Source organism: Styela clava, chromosome 9 (genome assembly GCF_964204865.1).
Source record: "Styela clava chromosome 9, kaStyClav1.hap1.2, whole genome shotgun sequence".
Lineage (NCBI taxonomy): Eukaryota > Metazoa > Chordata > Ascidiacea > Stolidobranchia > Styelidae > Styela > Styela clava.
In genome coordinates, this window is record NC_135258.1 from 21,250,645 (window position 1) to 21,268,238 (window position 17,594).

At 34.3% G+C, this 17,594-nt stretch overlaps 2 protein-coding genes across 2 annotated transcripts in view; both read right to left on the minus strand.

Annotated features, from left to right (window-relative positions):
• LOC120339493 (nuclear pore complex protein Nup107-like) overlaps positions 1-10,182 on the minus strand; it is a 72,305-nt gene extending 62,123 nt beyond the window's left edge. Inside the window, exons 1-13 of the mRNA XM_039407630.2 lie at positions 10,075-10,182; positions 9,407-9,510; positions 8,999-9,091; positions 8,484-8,560; positions 7,151-7,280; positions 3,910-4,063; positions 3,758-3,832; positions 3,499-3,550; positions 2,927-2,998; positions 2,491-2,582; positions 1,834-1,915; positions 934-1,047; positions 31-121 (exon numbers count right to left, since the gene is read on the minus strand). Coding sequence (XP_039263564.2) covers positions 31-121; positions 934-1,047; positions 1,834-1,915; positions 2,491-2,582; positions 2,927-2,998; positions 3,499-3,550; positions 3,758-3,832; positions 3,910-4,063; positions 7,151-7,280; positions 8,484-8,560; positions 8,999-9,091; positions 9,407-9,510; positions 10,075-10,112 — 1,174 coding nt within the window. The 5' untranslated portion in view covers positions 10,113-10,182. The remainder of the gene's footprint in view (positions 1-30; positions 122-933; positions 1,048-1,833; positions 1,916-2,490; positions 2,583-2,926; positions 2,999-3,498; positions 3,551-3,757; positions 3,833-3,909; positions 4,064-7,150; positions 7,281-8,483; positions 8,561-8,998; positions 9,092-9,406; positions 9,511-10,074) is intronic.
• Positions 10,176-11,272, minus strand: LOC144427178 (uncharacterized). Its single transcript, XM_078115972.1, has one exon. The coding sequence runs from the start codon at positions 11,204-11,206 to the stop codon at positions 10,457-10,459; it is 750 nt and encodes a 249-aa protein (XP_077972098.1). The 5' UTR covers positions 11,207-11,272; the 3' UTR covers positions 10,176-10,456.
• Positions 11,273-17,594: the final 6,322 nt, after the last annotated feature.

Below are 17,594 nucleotides of genomic sequence, written 5' to 3' on the forward strand. Positions count from 1 at the left end.
ATAGAGAAGCAAACTAGTAAAATGACTCACGATTTTCTCTGTTAGAGTCATGGTACAGCTGCCACCCATCCAACGAAACCACTCTCCAAGGTTGGCCACAGTACATGCAGAGATCTTGTGCCTGAAAATGCAAAGTTGGAATTTACCGAGATTCGATACGTATGCTTACAAAAAAAAAATATAGAACAAAATCTTTATGCTGCTAAATGAGAGCTTAAAACTATTCCAAAATTAAATGTCAGCTGCTTTTAAATGGATGAATTCAATGGTAAAAACTTTGCCTCGGTTGTCATGTTAAACTTTTAATGAATGCTTATTCAAATTAGAAAACATGCATCCAATTTTAAAAAGAAATGTCTCCCTATTATGCTATGCAGTCATGACACCAACTATTAAATGATTTGAAAATGACAAGCATATCTGCAAGTGTTACTACAATCAGGGATGAGGATCCATAGCTGGAGTCAAAGTCATGGAACTGTGATATTTTGGTATAGTTGGAGCCAAGCTTACCATGTTAGATGGAGCTGGAGCTGGAGCAACCCGAAATTAGTGGCTCCAGCTCTTAACCATCCAATCATTTTTTAACATTTATAATTTCCTAATACTATAAAATCTATCCTTTTCAGCTCATAAAATTCTATAAATTTTAATTTATACTGCATTTAGGCAGATGTTTTATGGTAGCGGTCACACTTAAAAACCTCAATGGGTATGGAGCCACAGCTGGAGCAGAAAATAAAGTTTGGATATACTGTGGCTCCCAGAGCTGAGGCCAGGGCCACAGTGATTCTGAACCAGCTTCCCAGCACTGGTTATAACAAAAGGAACAATTTAGTTTGTATTCTTGATATATTGACCGACATATAACCAAAAATAGAGTGCATGTATCACAATTTTTGCAATGCATTGTAAACTAACTTCTACGTATACCTTTTCAATTTTTCCAGCTCTTATAAATGAAAACATTGATTTTAGGAGTCGAATTTCATCACTTTGATCTAGATCTGCCAGAGGTTTACGTTGTCGGGAAGGTGCATCTGGGTCCTAAATAAAATGAGTGTAATGTAATCAACCACGACAGATTGAATATAAAATAGTAAAGGATGTAAAAATAGTACCAGTACAACACATTAGGTGAAATAAAATCTTGAATGAATGGATCTGAAATACTAATAAAAAGATGTCATTTTTTTTCAATTGAATAAAATTTAGATATTGTTCATATTCATTCACAAATACACAACTGATTATTGAAAAATTTAATTCAGAGTTTATTTAACCAAGACATCAAGTCATCAAGCGGTATGACTTAAACGTTATGCATGTACGGTCGGTCCATTTTGGCTGGATCCAATCCAACCCTTACAATTTTATATAGGAGAAAATTTGACAATATGGGATATTCACACCATAGCTTAACCATATGACACGAAGACATACCCACTGTTGGAGCTACAGAAGTCGCAACCGCTTGTTTTGAATTTTTTACTTTTGTGTTTAATCTTATGTAACCCCCTGTTAAAAAATCCTAACTGCACCATGACGCCATTAATATATCCCATGACACCAAGAACCAAGATTCATAATTCTCAGCAAAAAAAAAAATGTTCATATTGAATGTCTAATCTACACACAAGTATCTAATATATTTTTAGTATTGAAGCGTCCCTGAAAGGTCAGCAATTTTAAGTAGAACAAAGAAAACAATCTATAAAATAGTTCATAAACGATCAAAATCTTATTCCGAGAAGGCGGGAAAAAATTTGTTAGGAACTGGTGACTAGGGATGATAAAATATGCAACAAACACCAAGAAATGATTGAAACTTACCATCTGAGAAACCATATGTTTGTCACCAGTTCCCTTTTCTCCTCTTAATTTTCTCTGTGAGAGATAATGAAGTGTGTTCTCCCTGCGCAAGTGGAAATACATAGGTTGAATAGAAGTATTTTAACAGTTTATTTTGAGATATTTGAAATACGGTATTAAATTATTCAATAAACATTCTGACTATAATATTGAGCAAGTGAACACTTTTCATGCTGGTGTATTTCTATAACAAAACTCATATTTGCTGGGTTGATATTGTGCACTTGGATGATTAAAATGAAAGGAGTTGGTGACTTACCAACTACAAACCAGTACACCTCTGCTGCCCACTGACGGCTTGTTGGAACTCATGTTAACAGCACAAAAGTCTCAGTTAAAAAAGTTTTTGGAATGGTGGAGGTCGAAGTTAAAATGAAGGAATGAAAAAAAGATTTTTTTTTCATGGAAGCCATGACAACTTTACTGAAACTACTATTAAACTCCTAAAAGCCGAACAAATTGGACCAACATATTTCCACCAAAAGATTAAAGAAAATGTGTGAATGTAAACATAGCCATTGCAATGTAGTACATATCCCAGCGGTTATGTTAACACAAGTGACACAACCATCACATAAGAATTGTTAAAAATAAGGCGAGAACAAAATTTCATCTGACCAGCAAACATTTTCAGAATAATGTTGAACTTTATCAACAACTTCGTCATCTAAATCATCTGCTGCATTTCTTTCGAGCCAATCAATAACGATCTATAAAAAAATATAAGTATATATGAACAGTGAGCGACACGATTGTGAGACAGGGCATTCATGGATTAACCAGAGAAGATATTAGAGTACAACACAATATTCATATTAATAACGATAACAACATTATACCATGATTCTTCCGAAATAAACATGATCTAGTTCAAACAGACTTATGAAAAAACGAGTAACATAAAATCTATAAAAATATAGTGAGCATTGGTGCTTAATTGACAAACAGAGAAACGAAGCAACATATTTTTACTCAATGCCTTATTGGACATTGAAAAAGACATTTTAGTGCTGAAAATTGGCCTTGTCTTATTCTCCAGATAGATTTACAGTACCTGTGCTTGTCTTATATCAGCGTTCTCCTTGAAGAGATTGTTCACTACTTTCTTTTCGCTAGTATGCTCCGTCTGGGAAATGAATCAATATAAAATGAAACGCACAATTATATGAATAGGAAGGCACTGGTGTCATTCAGATAAGCTGAACGTAGTGCACCTGCTCAACAAATTTTTCTTGCTCGCTTCTAGTTTAAAAGGTATATTAATATCAAACAAACATCATTGTTACCCTTTTTATATTACTCAATATATTAGAATGATGAGAGATTGAAATTTGATGATGAAAAATATGTTGCAACTGCATGTTCAAATGATCAAAATAATGGAGTAGCAGTAGCCTATTTGTATTTTGCTTCTTTACTACATAGTGTCACACATTTTGCTTCTTACATGAATGTTACATAGATCAGTAATATCACATATTTCTCACAAGTACCAGAAAGTCATTCTTGGAATAAGAAGTTTCAAAAACTGGATCAACCAGAAAAAATGGATAAGAGAAAGAATGAGTCTGTTCACAATAAGCCTAAATGCGTTTGAACATGACAGTAAGAGTATTCAAATCTTACCATGTCATCCACAACCATGCTGCTTTCCATAGCCTCAGTTTTCAGACGATCGCTGTGAATAAACAATGATAGAGTCAACATTCATTCAACTATAGAGCTTGATCAAGTCAGGTAAAAAAGTTGATTTTCCGAGCAATTTACATTTTGTATTCATACATTACCTGTAGAGATTGTACCGATTCATAACTACTCTCATTCTCCAAATATATTTATTGATAAATGATAGAAATTTTAGCAAAGCACACTTGAGAATACATACTTGTATAGACATGCAATTAACCTCCATGTTCTTTTTTCATCTCTCACCATCGCCAACAGATTCACAGAATTGAGACTGTGAAATTTATGAAAATATAAATAAGATCACTGACACATTATTGAAAAATATACTCATCAAAAATTCAAACTCACGCAGGGTCGGGTCGAGCAACTCCCAAAATTTTTCTGAGTAATGCCTCATGATCTGAGCAAACTTCTTCATAACTGGAAAGTAAGTCAAAAACGTCTGATGCGGATTCATGTCGCTGAAAACAGTGTTTGAAGTCTGTGAAGAGACTGGACGTGGCTGGAAAACATATATGAGATTTTTGATTAAACATTCACTTGTTCTTGACCCAGGGTAAAGTATAGAGAACCTTAAAGATCTACTGTATTTTATGGAAATTTCTCGAGATATTGAGAAGAAATATATATTATTTTGACCACGTAGAAATGCCATTATTACCGATTTACTCATGTGTTTAGTATCAGTGTTTTATTCCTAAGCTGAGTTACGTAAATACTCAACACTGAGTATTCAAGAGATTACCAATTTGCAGAGCTTTTATTTATCATGTAATACGAAAGTAACATGGACATGATCTAAAATGAAAAGCATAAAAATGTCAACTATCCGCTTCACAAATATCGCATCCCGGGGTCAGTAATGATAATATTGTTCGCTCAAAATTGGGACCGTGAATTACAAACTGTGATACAAATCCCACACAGAAGATAAAAATGAGAATAAAATGGATTTGTGTTGTGAATGCACTCCTTAATAGTTGTCTCTAACATCTTCGCCGATGTGAACTCACAATTCTGTCCGAAATATAAAAACCAAACTACGATATTCGCCGTTGCGTGAGAATTAATATTGGAATAAAAAAGTGCTTTAATATAACTTAACAACATTAATTGGAATGTCGGCCGCCGAAACAATCGCGGTGACAAAGCTGCATTGTTACGGACTTTTCAGTCTTCCAGTAAAATCCGAAAAAAAAAAAATTTATTGTCACGGCGATTGTTTCGGTGGTCGACATCCAAATTAATGTTTAAAATGACAATACTTATTATTCGGTGTTCGTTAAAAATATTCGAATAACTCTAATAAAAAATACGATTTTACCCGCCACTAATCACAGCGCATGTTAATAATCATTGAATGACAATAAAAAATCAACTTGATAAACAATAAATTCCAAGTAATAGTTTCACATTTCATGCATTTGATCTACATGCGCTACATGCGAGCGTGTTTTTTGTACATATAAACCATCATGACGCTACTGACATCTGCGAGTTATAGTTCTCTCCAAAATTAATTTTCGCGATTTTATTGTTTTATTTCTAAATGCTGGTACCCGCTGACTACGAATTAATGGTCGATGTTTGAAATAGGACTTGCAAAATATTCACCAAACACTAGCAGGCAAAGAGAGGCGGGCTACATGTAACTGTGGAATTTCGCTGTGAACAACCAAGCATTTTAGTTTATTAAACACATTATTACGTCGTCGTGAATAGCACTTTTGGTGTAATGTTTCAATTTCACCGTAACCCCACCGTTGGAAAAATCCTGGCTGCGCCCCTGATCATAACATATCAGTAATATGTTACTAGAGCTCGACCGATATCACTTTTTGGCACCGATACCGATAACGATATATCGGCCAACTAGTGACCGATAACCGATATCGACATACCGATATCTACAACCTGAACCCGCGATAAATACAAACAGAAAGAAAAATTCAGTTTCAGTCAATCAAAAGTTTATGTTGAAAAATAAAGCAGTCCTACACAGTGCTTGCATCATTGATAAAAGTTTCACAGCAATTAATAAGAACACACATTAATGCACAAAACAGAAGGCAAAGTTTGAAAAAACCAAGCACAAAAGAAAAAGGGCAATCAGTGAAATGCTTATAGAAGTCCACTTTGATCCATACAGTAGTAGGTGGGGACTAGGCTTGCACGTAATTTAGGGAATTACGTAATTATTTCGAGTTACGGAAAGGAAGTTACAAATTACGTAAAGTCGCCATCCCGTTTGAGCGTTTGGTTTCACGATCAAAATGATATTATTATGAGCGTTATCACCGTAACGCAATTAACACCGACAGACTTTTTTGTCTTCACGATTTGGTATCTTTTTTATTTGGCGCTGATAACGATAAATAAGAATGTGTGATAGTTGATTGTAATTCCGGAAGACGTATTTTCCTTTTTCTCCGTGAAACAGACATGAAACGAATTTTATCGCCGCTATGGAGCAAAGGGAGAGAAGGCTACTTTATTTTCCCGACTCAATCACTTTTATTAATACAAATTACAGAACATTAAAAAACAAAATAGAATTTATTAGCATTAATTTACAACGATTTACGGGTAAGAATTTACCGCCGGCTAAATAATTAATATGTGATCTAAATTTATCACAAATAATGTTATAACATTTAGGCCGCGAAATGATTTGATATAAAATGAAGCTTGGTAATCGGAATATCGTCAATAATTCAGCATTAATAATTATTGCAAAATGCTAACTAGGTAGCAAAGTCGGATAATGTAAAAAACGGAGCAATAACAAGTCTTCGTCGCGAGGCAAGCGCAGGTATAATCAAACGAAAGAATACGCTCGTCGTTGATTAATAACTTGGAAACCTGACATTTTTATCCAATACGAAAGTCGATTTAAAAAAAAGGCAACTATTGTTTCATAAATATCGGTATACCAGTGTTGGTAATGATAAAATTGATCGCATAAAATTGGGACGATTAATTTGCGGAGGTGATAAAGGAAAACCAAATCAACACAAAAGATAAAAATCAGAATAAATACAATTTGAATTCACTCCTTGGTATTTGTCTTTAACATCTGTCGCCGGCGTGTAGTACTGTTGGTGATATGAAAACCAAACTTCGATGTCCCGTTCGGAAAAGAAGTGGTTTCAAATGGTTTTTATGATAGGTTTAAATGCGTGAAAAAATATCGCACTTACGGGGTCATTACGTAATCGATTTTGCTGCAATTACAAAATTGATTTTTGTCGATTACGTGCAAGTCTAGTGGGGACGCAAGATATTCGAAGGCGAGGATTTTGCGCCGCACGAAGAGATAAAAGAGAGAAATATAAAAGAGAACTCTCTGTTCATTGTGAGGCAAAATGAGAGAAGCAAAAAAAAGAAAACGCTCGGCCGCAGATATTTCCCAGGGAAAAAGACTCATTTTTTAGAACGTGGAAAAGCGACTAACGCTGATATATATCGGCCAGATATATCGGCCGGTTGGGCCGATATGATATATCGGCAAACACGCAATATCGGCCCGATATATCGGTTGGCCGATATATCGGTCGAGCTCTATATGTTACAATGAGTTATTCATTACCTGCCAGTCCTGGATCTTCATCAGGAATACACTGTAATGTTGTCATATGTTGAGTGAAGCCAGATGGAGTTTTAGGTTCAAGAAGATTTCTCGTTGCATCAAGTTCGAAATTTTCATCAGAAATGTCAAGCTAAAAATAACTCTTGAATATTAATATTCTTCAGAATTTTTCTGTACAGAAACTACAGATGATGAAATATAACAGAAATCTTGTACAAGACTATTAGCCATGTGTCAAAATGCTATAAATTTAACCAAATAACAAAAGAAAGAATTTATTCCAAAGGGGAACATTTCAAATTAACTGATTTATATTAGTTTTCAATTGAAAGAAGCATAACAACAAATATTATTATTAATGATAGTACCAAATTACACGATTGGGTTAATTAGGTTCTTGCATATACATATGTCAACATAACAAAAATATTTACTGGTAAATTTTGAAGACCAAACTACTCACAATTTGTGAACTGTAAAATGCCGAATTTACTTTAGACAAATTAGTATGATATACTACAGCAATTGAAAAAAATATATATTTCACTCAGTTTGCACTTCTCAGCCAAGATGGGATTTGGTTTAATCAATAAATATTAGAAGAAAATGAGTTGGAAAAGTTTGGTATAATTTACAAACAGATACGCAAAAATATCGACACCTCAAAACCAAACAGTGCTAAGTCCACTTTTCCAAAAAATGACATTTTTCAATTGCTGATTTTCCTGGACTTAGCTCTACATTTTGGTCTATTTGCCTTATCTCTAGGTGCTCTAGATCTCAAGACAGCTATGGACATAACCCTGCTTTTTTTAGGGCATTTGAGAACTAAACAGACCTGTGTCTACTATAGTGGACTTAGCTCTGGATAACTGCATTGTAAGTTGGGGCTAAGTCCGTTTTTTGGACATAGCTCCTCTCAAAAAATATAATACAAAGCGCTAAGTCCGTTTTTTGGACATAGCTCCTCTCAAAAAATATAATACAAAGCGCTAAGTCCATACCAGCCTCTATAATAACATAATAAAGGGGCCCTAAGTCCAATAAAATTGTTTTTGGTCCAGAAAATTGAGAGCCAAAAAGGGTTAAGTCCAAAAAAAAACCCCAAAAAAAATTGGGGCGGAGCACAAATTTTTTTATACCATCTAAATATGGCCTTCATTGTAACTTTGGTGGACCATAAAAACTAGACATCCTCAATGTAAGGTATTAGAGAAATAAAAAAATGAAACAAAAAAAAAAACGTTTTTCTCAAAACTAGAAAAATGGACTTAGCCCAATTTGGATTTCATGCGTCGATATGCTTTAGAAAGTCACATACACATAATCTCACCATGGAATATTCTGCTTCTTGTCTGGCCATCATTGTTCTAGGAAATTGCTGACTGGTAAAATCATAATTTGTCATTCCTGCAAGCATTCAAACTTTATTTTTAAGTGAACTAGATTCAAGACAACAAAAGTTCTATTCTTCGGGTTTCTGTGAAACTGATTACTTACTTATCCTACTTTTATTGAGCTAATAGATTAGTATCTCCATAATGTAAGAGTGCTAATGTGCAACATGTTCTTGAATCACATAGAATAGCTTGCAAATTGATGATAGATGATAAACAAATTTTTTTAAGATAATTCTATGTAAATGTGCACACAACCCTTATCATGATTATACCCTTAGAAACAAGTAGATTAGAGATTATAATTTGGCATAATTTTGTGGCTAGTTACAATGTGTATGGTTTCCAAAACTTAATAACAAAGTCTAGCAAATTATAAAATGCCAATATAGAAGTAGCGACCTGAAGAATAATTTAATATTATTCAATTCAATTCATCTCATAGAAATACCTCGGCTATTTGAGCTAGGTCCAGAAATTGGAGTAATTGCTTCAAGAAACGCAGGATTCTCTTGAACTATACTCTCATCCAGTTGTTGAAGACCTGAAAGTTAAAACTTGTATTAAGTTTATAATTAAGCAAGCATTTATATGCCAAGTAAGCACACTCCAAAGTTTTCCTCTTTTATCCACCAAAAATGGGATAGCCACCCAGTCCACAACAAATCATGAAAGAAACTAATGTTGACTGTATATCTGAAGATACTTGTTATATCTGATTTGCATTTATTACTTTGGTTCAGTAATACACCTAGTGCTGCTTAATTTTTTACCAAAGGATGACAAAAAATCTGATATAGAGGGGAGTGAAGAGGAATACCTCATAATCAAGTTTTAAAAAATTATATTCTGAAAATACTTTGATATTGTTGTGGTGTCATCCTTGATCTTCTTTGCATACTTCTTGCGTCTCTCATTGTTGATGGTGAATTAATCAATCCACTTGCGTTCAAACCTCGAGTTCTGAAACATAAGAGATAAGCATATGCATTTAGGATACCGAGACTATCACAGAATATTGAACACCTTAGGAAGAAACTTATTTTCAATTTTAGGAAATTACTTGGAAGACGTATCAAAAAAGGGCTATTATATCTTGCTGGCATGTCTGTCCAACAGAGCACTTAATGCACAAACGAGAATATCGGTCGGAGACCGAAGACTTATCAATCGAAAATGCGGTTTCGATTCACGACTCTATAGTGACACAGCGTGTCCCATCACTAATTAATTAATAACTCGCTAATTATAGGACATAATTCATCCAAAATCAATAGGCTTCTGGTCCGAGGTATGATGAATGCACATGCAATTTGGAGCAGATTCAACCTCGCCTTCGTGAGATATCGCGTTCATCTAACAGACAAACAAACATACGGACAGACAAATACCTATCAACATACTTAACGATCTTAAGATCGATAAGTAAAAACTGAACAATCACCAACATTGAAGTAAATTTTATTATTGAAGTAATAAAAATAATATAGGTGTGAAAAAAACATTGGCAACAATTTATTCGCTTACCTACGACTACCAATATATGATCCATTCCTTTCATCCATGTTTTGAAAAAATGTTTGAAGAATTTTGAAGTGTCCCAATAACAATTAATATTTAAATCTATGTTCTGAAATAACCGAAAATAATGAAAAACTTACGATAGTGAAAAAGGCACAGTCTTAGAATGAAAATCGGCAGTGAGAGAAATAAAGCAGTGATGGAACAACAACTGGGCATATCAAAATACCAGAAAGAAAGTGGCCAAATATTCAAGTACAAAACATATAGAATTGACCTTAGCAACAAAATGATATGAAATAATCAGTTGTGTCCAATGTTGTCCAAGAGTCAGGGGTAACACCTTTTAAGTTCTAATAATTTTTTTGATTCTCAGTACACATACAACTTATGAGCATTCCATTGGCTGATCAGAAACTTGAGCACTAGCAAATTCTGTTGGTAAACAGGTCTGGTCACGAGGTGGAATTTGAAGTTGTTCAATCATTTTAATACACGTCAATGCTTCACCAGTTTTCTTGTGTTTTCCTTCTAATGTTTCAGTTTCCGGTTCACTTTCAGTGTCTCTCTCATCTCCACTGGAATACTCAATATCAGTGAGGGTACCCCCTTCCATGGGGTCGAAATATTCATCTTCGTCAGATTTATATTCCTTATCCATATCTTCATCTAATATTGTAGCTGTTCTGTAGTATTTGAAAGAATCTTTACCTTCTTTTTTATCAGAATCTTTGTCCTCCTGCTTTTCATTACTGACTTCTTCTTCTTCTTCATTTTCACTATCTTCTGCTTTCATTTTAGCTTGTAATTCCTTTCGCCGCTGTTCATCATTCTCATATTTTAGTTGGAGGAACTTCTGACCTCCGAGTTCAATTAATTTTACATCGACCCCAACTTCTTCTTCTCCACTTGAGCAAGAATCTTCTTCCTCATTTTCGTCAACTTCTTCATTAGGAATAAAATCTTCAGAATTATCGTCTGCTTCAAAGTTAGTTTCTGCAAATTCCTCTTCTTCCCCATCACTTTGAGAATCTGCAGTCAGTTCCTCCGTCTTCTCAACTTTTTCTTCAACATGTTCATCCACTTTCTTCTCAGGAGCAATGGTGGCAGTTACATTTTCGCTTTGTACATCAGACATGATTTATTATGATTGGTTTATGGTTATGAAGTACAAATTTATAGACACTATAACTGAGCATATGAAACGAAAGAAGATCAGGATGATCAAAGCGAAATTGTTTTAAAAATTACCACCATACCAAGATCATGAATATTCAAATAGTGAGAATCAAAAACCATGAGTCTAATAATCAAACAAAAAATGATAGAACTATATCAAGAGAAACTTTTCATGTTTTTTATTCATTTTCAGCTATTTACAAAATTAAAATATGCTGGTTTGGAAGTATTTTATCTGAAGCATGATGCAGAAATAGTTTTTATTAGTGCATCTGTAATAAAAAACTAGAATTTGGGTTTAGTCAAGTAAACATGTTTGAATTTACCTACTTTCAATGTTCATTACAGCTTTTTGCATAGCCTATGTTCAGATGTTGGATATAAAAAAATAGTTTAACATTTACAATCAGAGACCACACACGCTGAACATCTGAGACTGAAAGAGTAGGCTTATTTGTAAAAAGGACTGGACTACTGCTTTGGCCGACAGAGGTTCAAGCTTCGAAAACCGGCTGCGACATTGCATTCGCAAAGGTCAAAGATCAATTAATCAGCGACCAAGTTCATCAGAAAGTTCTGTGTTAATGTACAATTGTGAGTATCGAGATACAGGTTACAAAAAAACTTGTGTTTGGAGGATAGACTCGTATAGTTGTTAATTGACATGGGTTTTGGTGAGCTTGTGGGAAGATGATGAAAGATACGTGTTATCAATAATTAGGCAGTTTATAATAGGACCTATTCGAATTTGTCAGCAGTGTATATTACAGACGATGGGTACTGAAAGTCGGAGAGTGGTGTGGTTCTTAAACTCTGAAACTAGTCACTGATTGCATGCCCAATTTCTGTATTTCTCATGGAAAACGCCATAAAATCCGGACTGGATCAGAATAAATCAATCAATGACTACTGCAATATTAGAATATTCAGAACAGAAATACAAAATCTACAAACAAATAGGCCTACTTGGGTGAGTTTGGCGAGTAAAGCTTAGCTAACTATGAATTAAGTTGAAAAGTAGTCTAAATCAATATCCGGAAATTAATGAAAACTATGAACAGTGGTCAGTAGTGCATTAAACTAAAAGCAATCAGATAAGTATAGGTATTTCGGGTCTGGTATAGTTCAGTACCACATGTACTTCTACTTGGCCTGGCTCAACAATTTTTGCATATGTCAATCCTAACCCCCACCTGACTACGCCATTGAAAAAATACGTCATTCCGACGTCACAGTGCTGTAATAAGGCCCACCAAAGTATGCGGATGGTTGTCCAAAGCGCGCAGACAATCATCCAAAATCGAGCAACCATTTCTCTCGTTTCTCGTCACAACGATCACGATAGGAGAGAGATTGTCAGCGTTGGCGAGTTGGCGCTGATGCCATTTCGGGCGATGGGAATTTTACTTTGTCAGGCCCTATGGCGTGATAGTGACGTAATTTTTGGATGGCATAGTCAGGTGGGGGTTAGGAATAACATATGCAAAATTCGTTATAATACGTCCACCGGAAGTATTTGTGGTATTAAACTATACTAGACCCTTCATTTCAACTCCATAATCAGCATAACAATAAAATAATTGCAAAAAAAAAAAAAATGATTATGAAGATGAAGTGAGAGTTTATCACTAGAATCAATCAATCAATCATTTTATTTCGGCTCTCTGACTAAAACGGGACAATACAAAAAAGTAAACAGACAACAAATACAGAGATACCTGGAAGGCGAGCATAACTTAAAATAAAGTTAAAAAACGTACAAGTACGAGCCCACCCACCAAAAAATAAAATAGGAATAATACGAGTATACAAAAAATATGGACACGATTCAAAATCGGGCAGTGCTTATAACTCAATTTAAAATGATAAAAGCCAAATAATTGTTTGAATCAGTGAATAATTTACATGGAGTAAAATAAGAGTTGCGCTTGAAATAAGACAGCAAGATTCAAGTAGATAAAACTAAATGTAATAGAATCCCAACCACCTCCTCCGTTTCTGATAAATGTTTCAAATGTTCTTATACGATTATGGTAGCTGAGAAATCGCCAGGATTCTGGGATTAGCCTTGCAGTAAATATATATAAATAAAGCTGATCTCTCTCGAATTCTGTAAATTTTGAGTCTGAGATTCCTATATAGCATAGAAATATACAAGTCAAAATTTATGGGAGATACCGGTATCGCTTGCTGTCAGAAATGCAAAAAATCACCAAAAAACTATCAAATGTGCAAGACAGATAAATAAATAGGCTACATGTTTGAAAAGCAGCATGAAGTTTTGAATCATTAATATCGTGTTGACTCAGTCACTACCTCAATACATGTCCAGTATCATTACTTCAGCTCGAAAGGGACAACTGTAAAACCTGAATGAGGGAAAGTTTTCTAGGGAAACGGTAACCAGATGCCACGTCCATTCCAGTGACCCACACGCGCGCGAAAACAGTGGGGATTTCCCTTGTTTTATCATAGCTTCACCCTTGGCTTCACCTAACGGTCAATTTGTCGCGCTCAAGATATGGACCTTCCCCCGACCTTTGATCACCGAAAAATTCTTCCTGTACTTTACCATTGCAAAATTTTCGGGGCTATTTTAAGAGTGCTTCTGCGAGTTGACGCCTGTAAAATGGGGTGTGTTTTTCAACCCATCATTACGATTCATCGCATACAACAATCCGTTTTTTAAAAGTACCGGTGAAGAAATTTAGCCTAGTCTTTCACAGCTATTTCTACACTAATTTTTCCATACTGCAATTAAATTAAAACTCCTAGGAAGACAGAGTGATCATTGAATTATCTGATTTATATTTAAGTTTCCGAAACAAAACTGAAAACCAACGATGAGAGTTCAAAAACGAGGTAATGTTTACGACCACGCTTGAAAATCTGTCTGAGCAATGACATTAAACAACATGATAGGCAACTCTGACGTCACTCCATAAGACTACATGCGAAAGATTGTATTTCATGATACGCTCCAATGCACATATTTCTCGTCGCCTTTCGCGACCGTTTTCCGCTTGCTTTTGCTAACCGGCGTCCTCTTTACGTTTAGTACCTGCCTTTTTGCGCCTGTAACGAAAGAAAATAATCTCTATATCTAAGAAGTTTTGCTCACTTGGAAAGCTGGAATGACATACAAGCTGTAAAGAGTAATTCTGGACATCATAGACTTTTTTTTATCAGAGAAGATTACAAACGCGATAGAGTAAAGATTTGTGTGGGACATTTTGCAGATAATGACAAAGTTCAAAGTTAGTAATTTTAAAGTTTGCGCTTAAACATTGAAATTTCATTTAAAGAGGGTGTCATACAAAACAGCAAAACTGTTTTTACTTCTCTTAACGATGCTGTGATACAATTCCATAACACAAAGTTTGCACCTATCGAACTTGCTTTAGTAGGTGAATTTATTAGACATTATTAGACAAATTTATTGTGAGGAATTTCGCATGTAATTCTCATTGATTGGTGGCTGTTTATAATTCCTATTAATTGTGAATTCTGATTATAACAAAGAATTTACTGGCACCTTTTTCTTGTCAATACTCCAAGCTGAGGTAATGAACAAGACAATACATTTATGTCATCTGGAAGCAAAATATGCAGACTAATTAAGAGTTTGACACATTGAGATAATACATCATTACAGAAAATACAAGTTAAAGATATGTATGACCATCACATGGTAATTGAAATTTAAAAAAAAATTAATAGGGGCTGTGGAGTATAAAAAATTCAAGACAAAGAAAAGAACAAAAGTTCATAGCCCATGAACTCTCAATTTTGCCCCCATTGCTTTGTGAAGGCCAATATATTCCCAGTGGCTGAATTGGTTTACCTTTATGATAGCAACGATTTCGTATTTAATACGGCAAATTTAATTGAAGTGATATTATTTCCCAAAGCAATGCTTGAATTGTCTAGAATAGATCAGTGGTGTCAAACTCATGGGTTTTCGAGAGCCGCATTGCATGTTGGAAATTGTAAAAAGTGCCGCAAACAGTTTTTGATAATGTATACTTGAAAGATATTTTCAAGATAGTTTTAGTTTGTGACATATATCAGGATGCAACTAAACAGTTGGATTAAGTTTTATTATTTTCTTTTTTTTCAAATGCAATTTCATGTTAATATTTGCATTCCACTATTATTGCAAGTTACTGTATTTATTACAAAAAATCATAAAATTTTATGTACAACCATCAAAATCATTTTTGAACAAGCTTTGGATAAGGAAAGAATAATACATACACTAAAAAAATGACTTAATCTAAATATATGGACCTAAAATTAACAAAAATACTACAATATAAACTCAATGTTTTTTAATTACATTTGTCCTGACGTTTGGCATCTTTTTTGTGTCACCAGCATACTAAAGCCAGGATGAAATAATTTTATAGTACCAACTCTAACTAACGAGGTCACATGATCATGGGTTAATCTGGATCTTTGCGAATGTTTAATTAATTCCAGTAATGCAAAAAAGTTACTCATTTCATGTATAGATCAGTAAAAAAACAAATGACAGATTTTTTTCGACAAGACATTTCGCGCCACATTGCATGGCATAGAATTGCTTGAATTATTATTGATATTTAGTAACAAAAAAGTTGTATAATTATATTAATATACAAACACATGAAAATTTTCTGTTCGAAGTTAGTCTTCGAATTTGTCATATTGACTGCTGAGCTTATTGTGTTTTTCATTGTACTGATGGAAATATGACAAATTAAACAATGTGCTTCAGAGAATTTTGTGAAATGCAGAAATATTGCAACTCCCATTTTCTTCGGAAATGCTACCTTCTTCATGTACTTTGCGTTTAATTTAATAACTCAAGTGTTCTATTCAAGTATTCTTTTGCTAGCTTGATGTGTATTCTTAAATGGGTTAAAATGTGAACAAAAAAAATTAATTTTTTAAAACTACTTTTAGTAAATTGTTTTCTGTGTGAATATTCAATTTCACTTTAAAAAGTTTGAAAAATCTGTTACATTTAGATAAAAAAAAATTCCAAAATACTTTTACAATTATTGTTAAGCTTTCGAGGCCGCACTGGAAGTTCTCTGGGGCCGCGAGTTTGGTCTAGATTGAAGTTGTCCAAAATATATACCAGTATTTTATCATGAATCATGATTATACCCTGACCCGTAATCCTCATTTTTCAAAGCTGTTTTAAGTATGCCTGGCATGTTTTATGCTTTTTCACAAAGAAGACCGCTTATGCAATCTTAAGCATTGGAATTTTTAGTTATTTTCCTCAAGCCTTGCAGGATGTAGGGGCCATACACAACTCTACCGGAGGGTCAAATGCTTTTGCATGCCTTCATAGGTTGTTCTTCTATTGCAAACATTTATGGAGTATTCTAATTATATTTCTTGGAATCACACTGTCACTGATATCTCGCCAGACTTCTTCTGATATCTCCCCTTCTGCAACGGTTGTCCTGTGAATAAATAATAGGAAATTGAGATTAGAGGAATAGTTGAAAGTTTTGCTTTATGTCGGCTTAATTTTTTGATTAATATACTTACTATTTTTGCTATTGCCTCTTGTGCTGCAGGAGTCTCACAATGCTTAGACAGGTTTGTCCACAACTTTCACATCTGAAGAAAGAGAGGAGATTTATTGATTTTCGCTAAGAATAAATAAAGCAGTCTATATGACTTAGAATGGAAAAGCTAATAAATCCAATATCTCATGTTTAATGTAAAAAATGTTTTACTGAATTTGGTATATAAATCAACTAATAAAAGGGTTTAGTCAGAAAATTACAAGCATTCGTGGCTCCAAATACTTGAGAGATCATACTATACAATATAGACCGGTATGAGTAAAATGTTAGGTGAACTTGTTAACCCTTTGATTCAATACGCAAATAAAAGTGAATGAGCATAGTATGCTACAGCAATGAGTATATATTTCTACACTGATTAGAAAAATCTAAATGGAGGTGCATGAACTATTTGAAACCATAAAGGGTAAGTAAATATGCAATTTCGGCAAATGGGCAACTACGTACCGTATTGATTTGATAACTTCGTAGTATTTGACAAAAGCTGGCTTTCCCACATGTATTTAACAGTGCTATGTCCGGGTGTGATATACAACAATAGTATTTACCTTACCTTTTTCCGATTTCTTTTTACCTTCAATTTTCCAAAATATCATTAAAATCGACAACAACTGTCAAAGCAGGCACGAACACCATTTGTGCTACGCCTTGAAAGCAGCACACATCCGCTCGTTTTCGTCTCGTCAAGTATGTGCATTGGAGCGTGCTATCGAATACGATCTTCGGACAAAAATGCCGGAGTTGCGCATCATGTTGTTA

Coding starts and splice junctions, on each gene's coding strand:
- LOC144427178 (XM_078115972.1), bottom strand. CDS start 11,206: ATGTCTGATGTACAAAGCGAAAATGTAACTGCCACCATTGCTCCTGAG.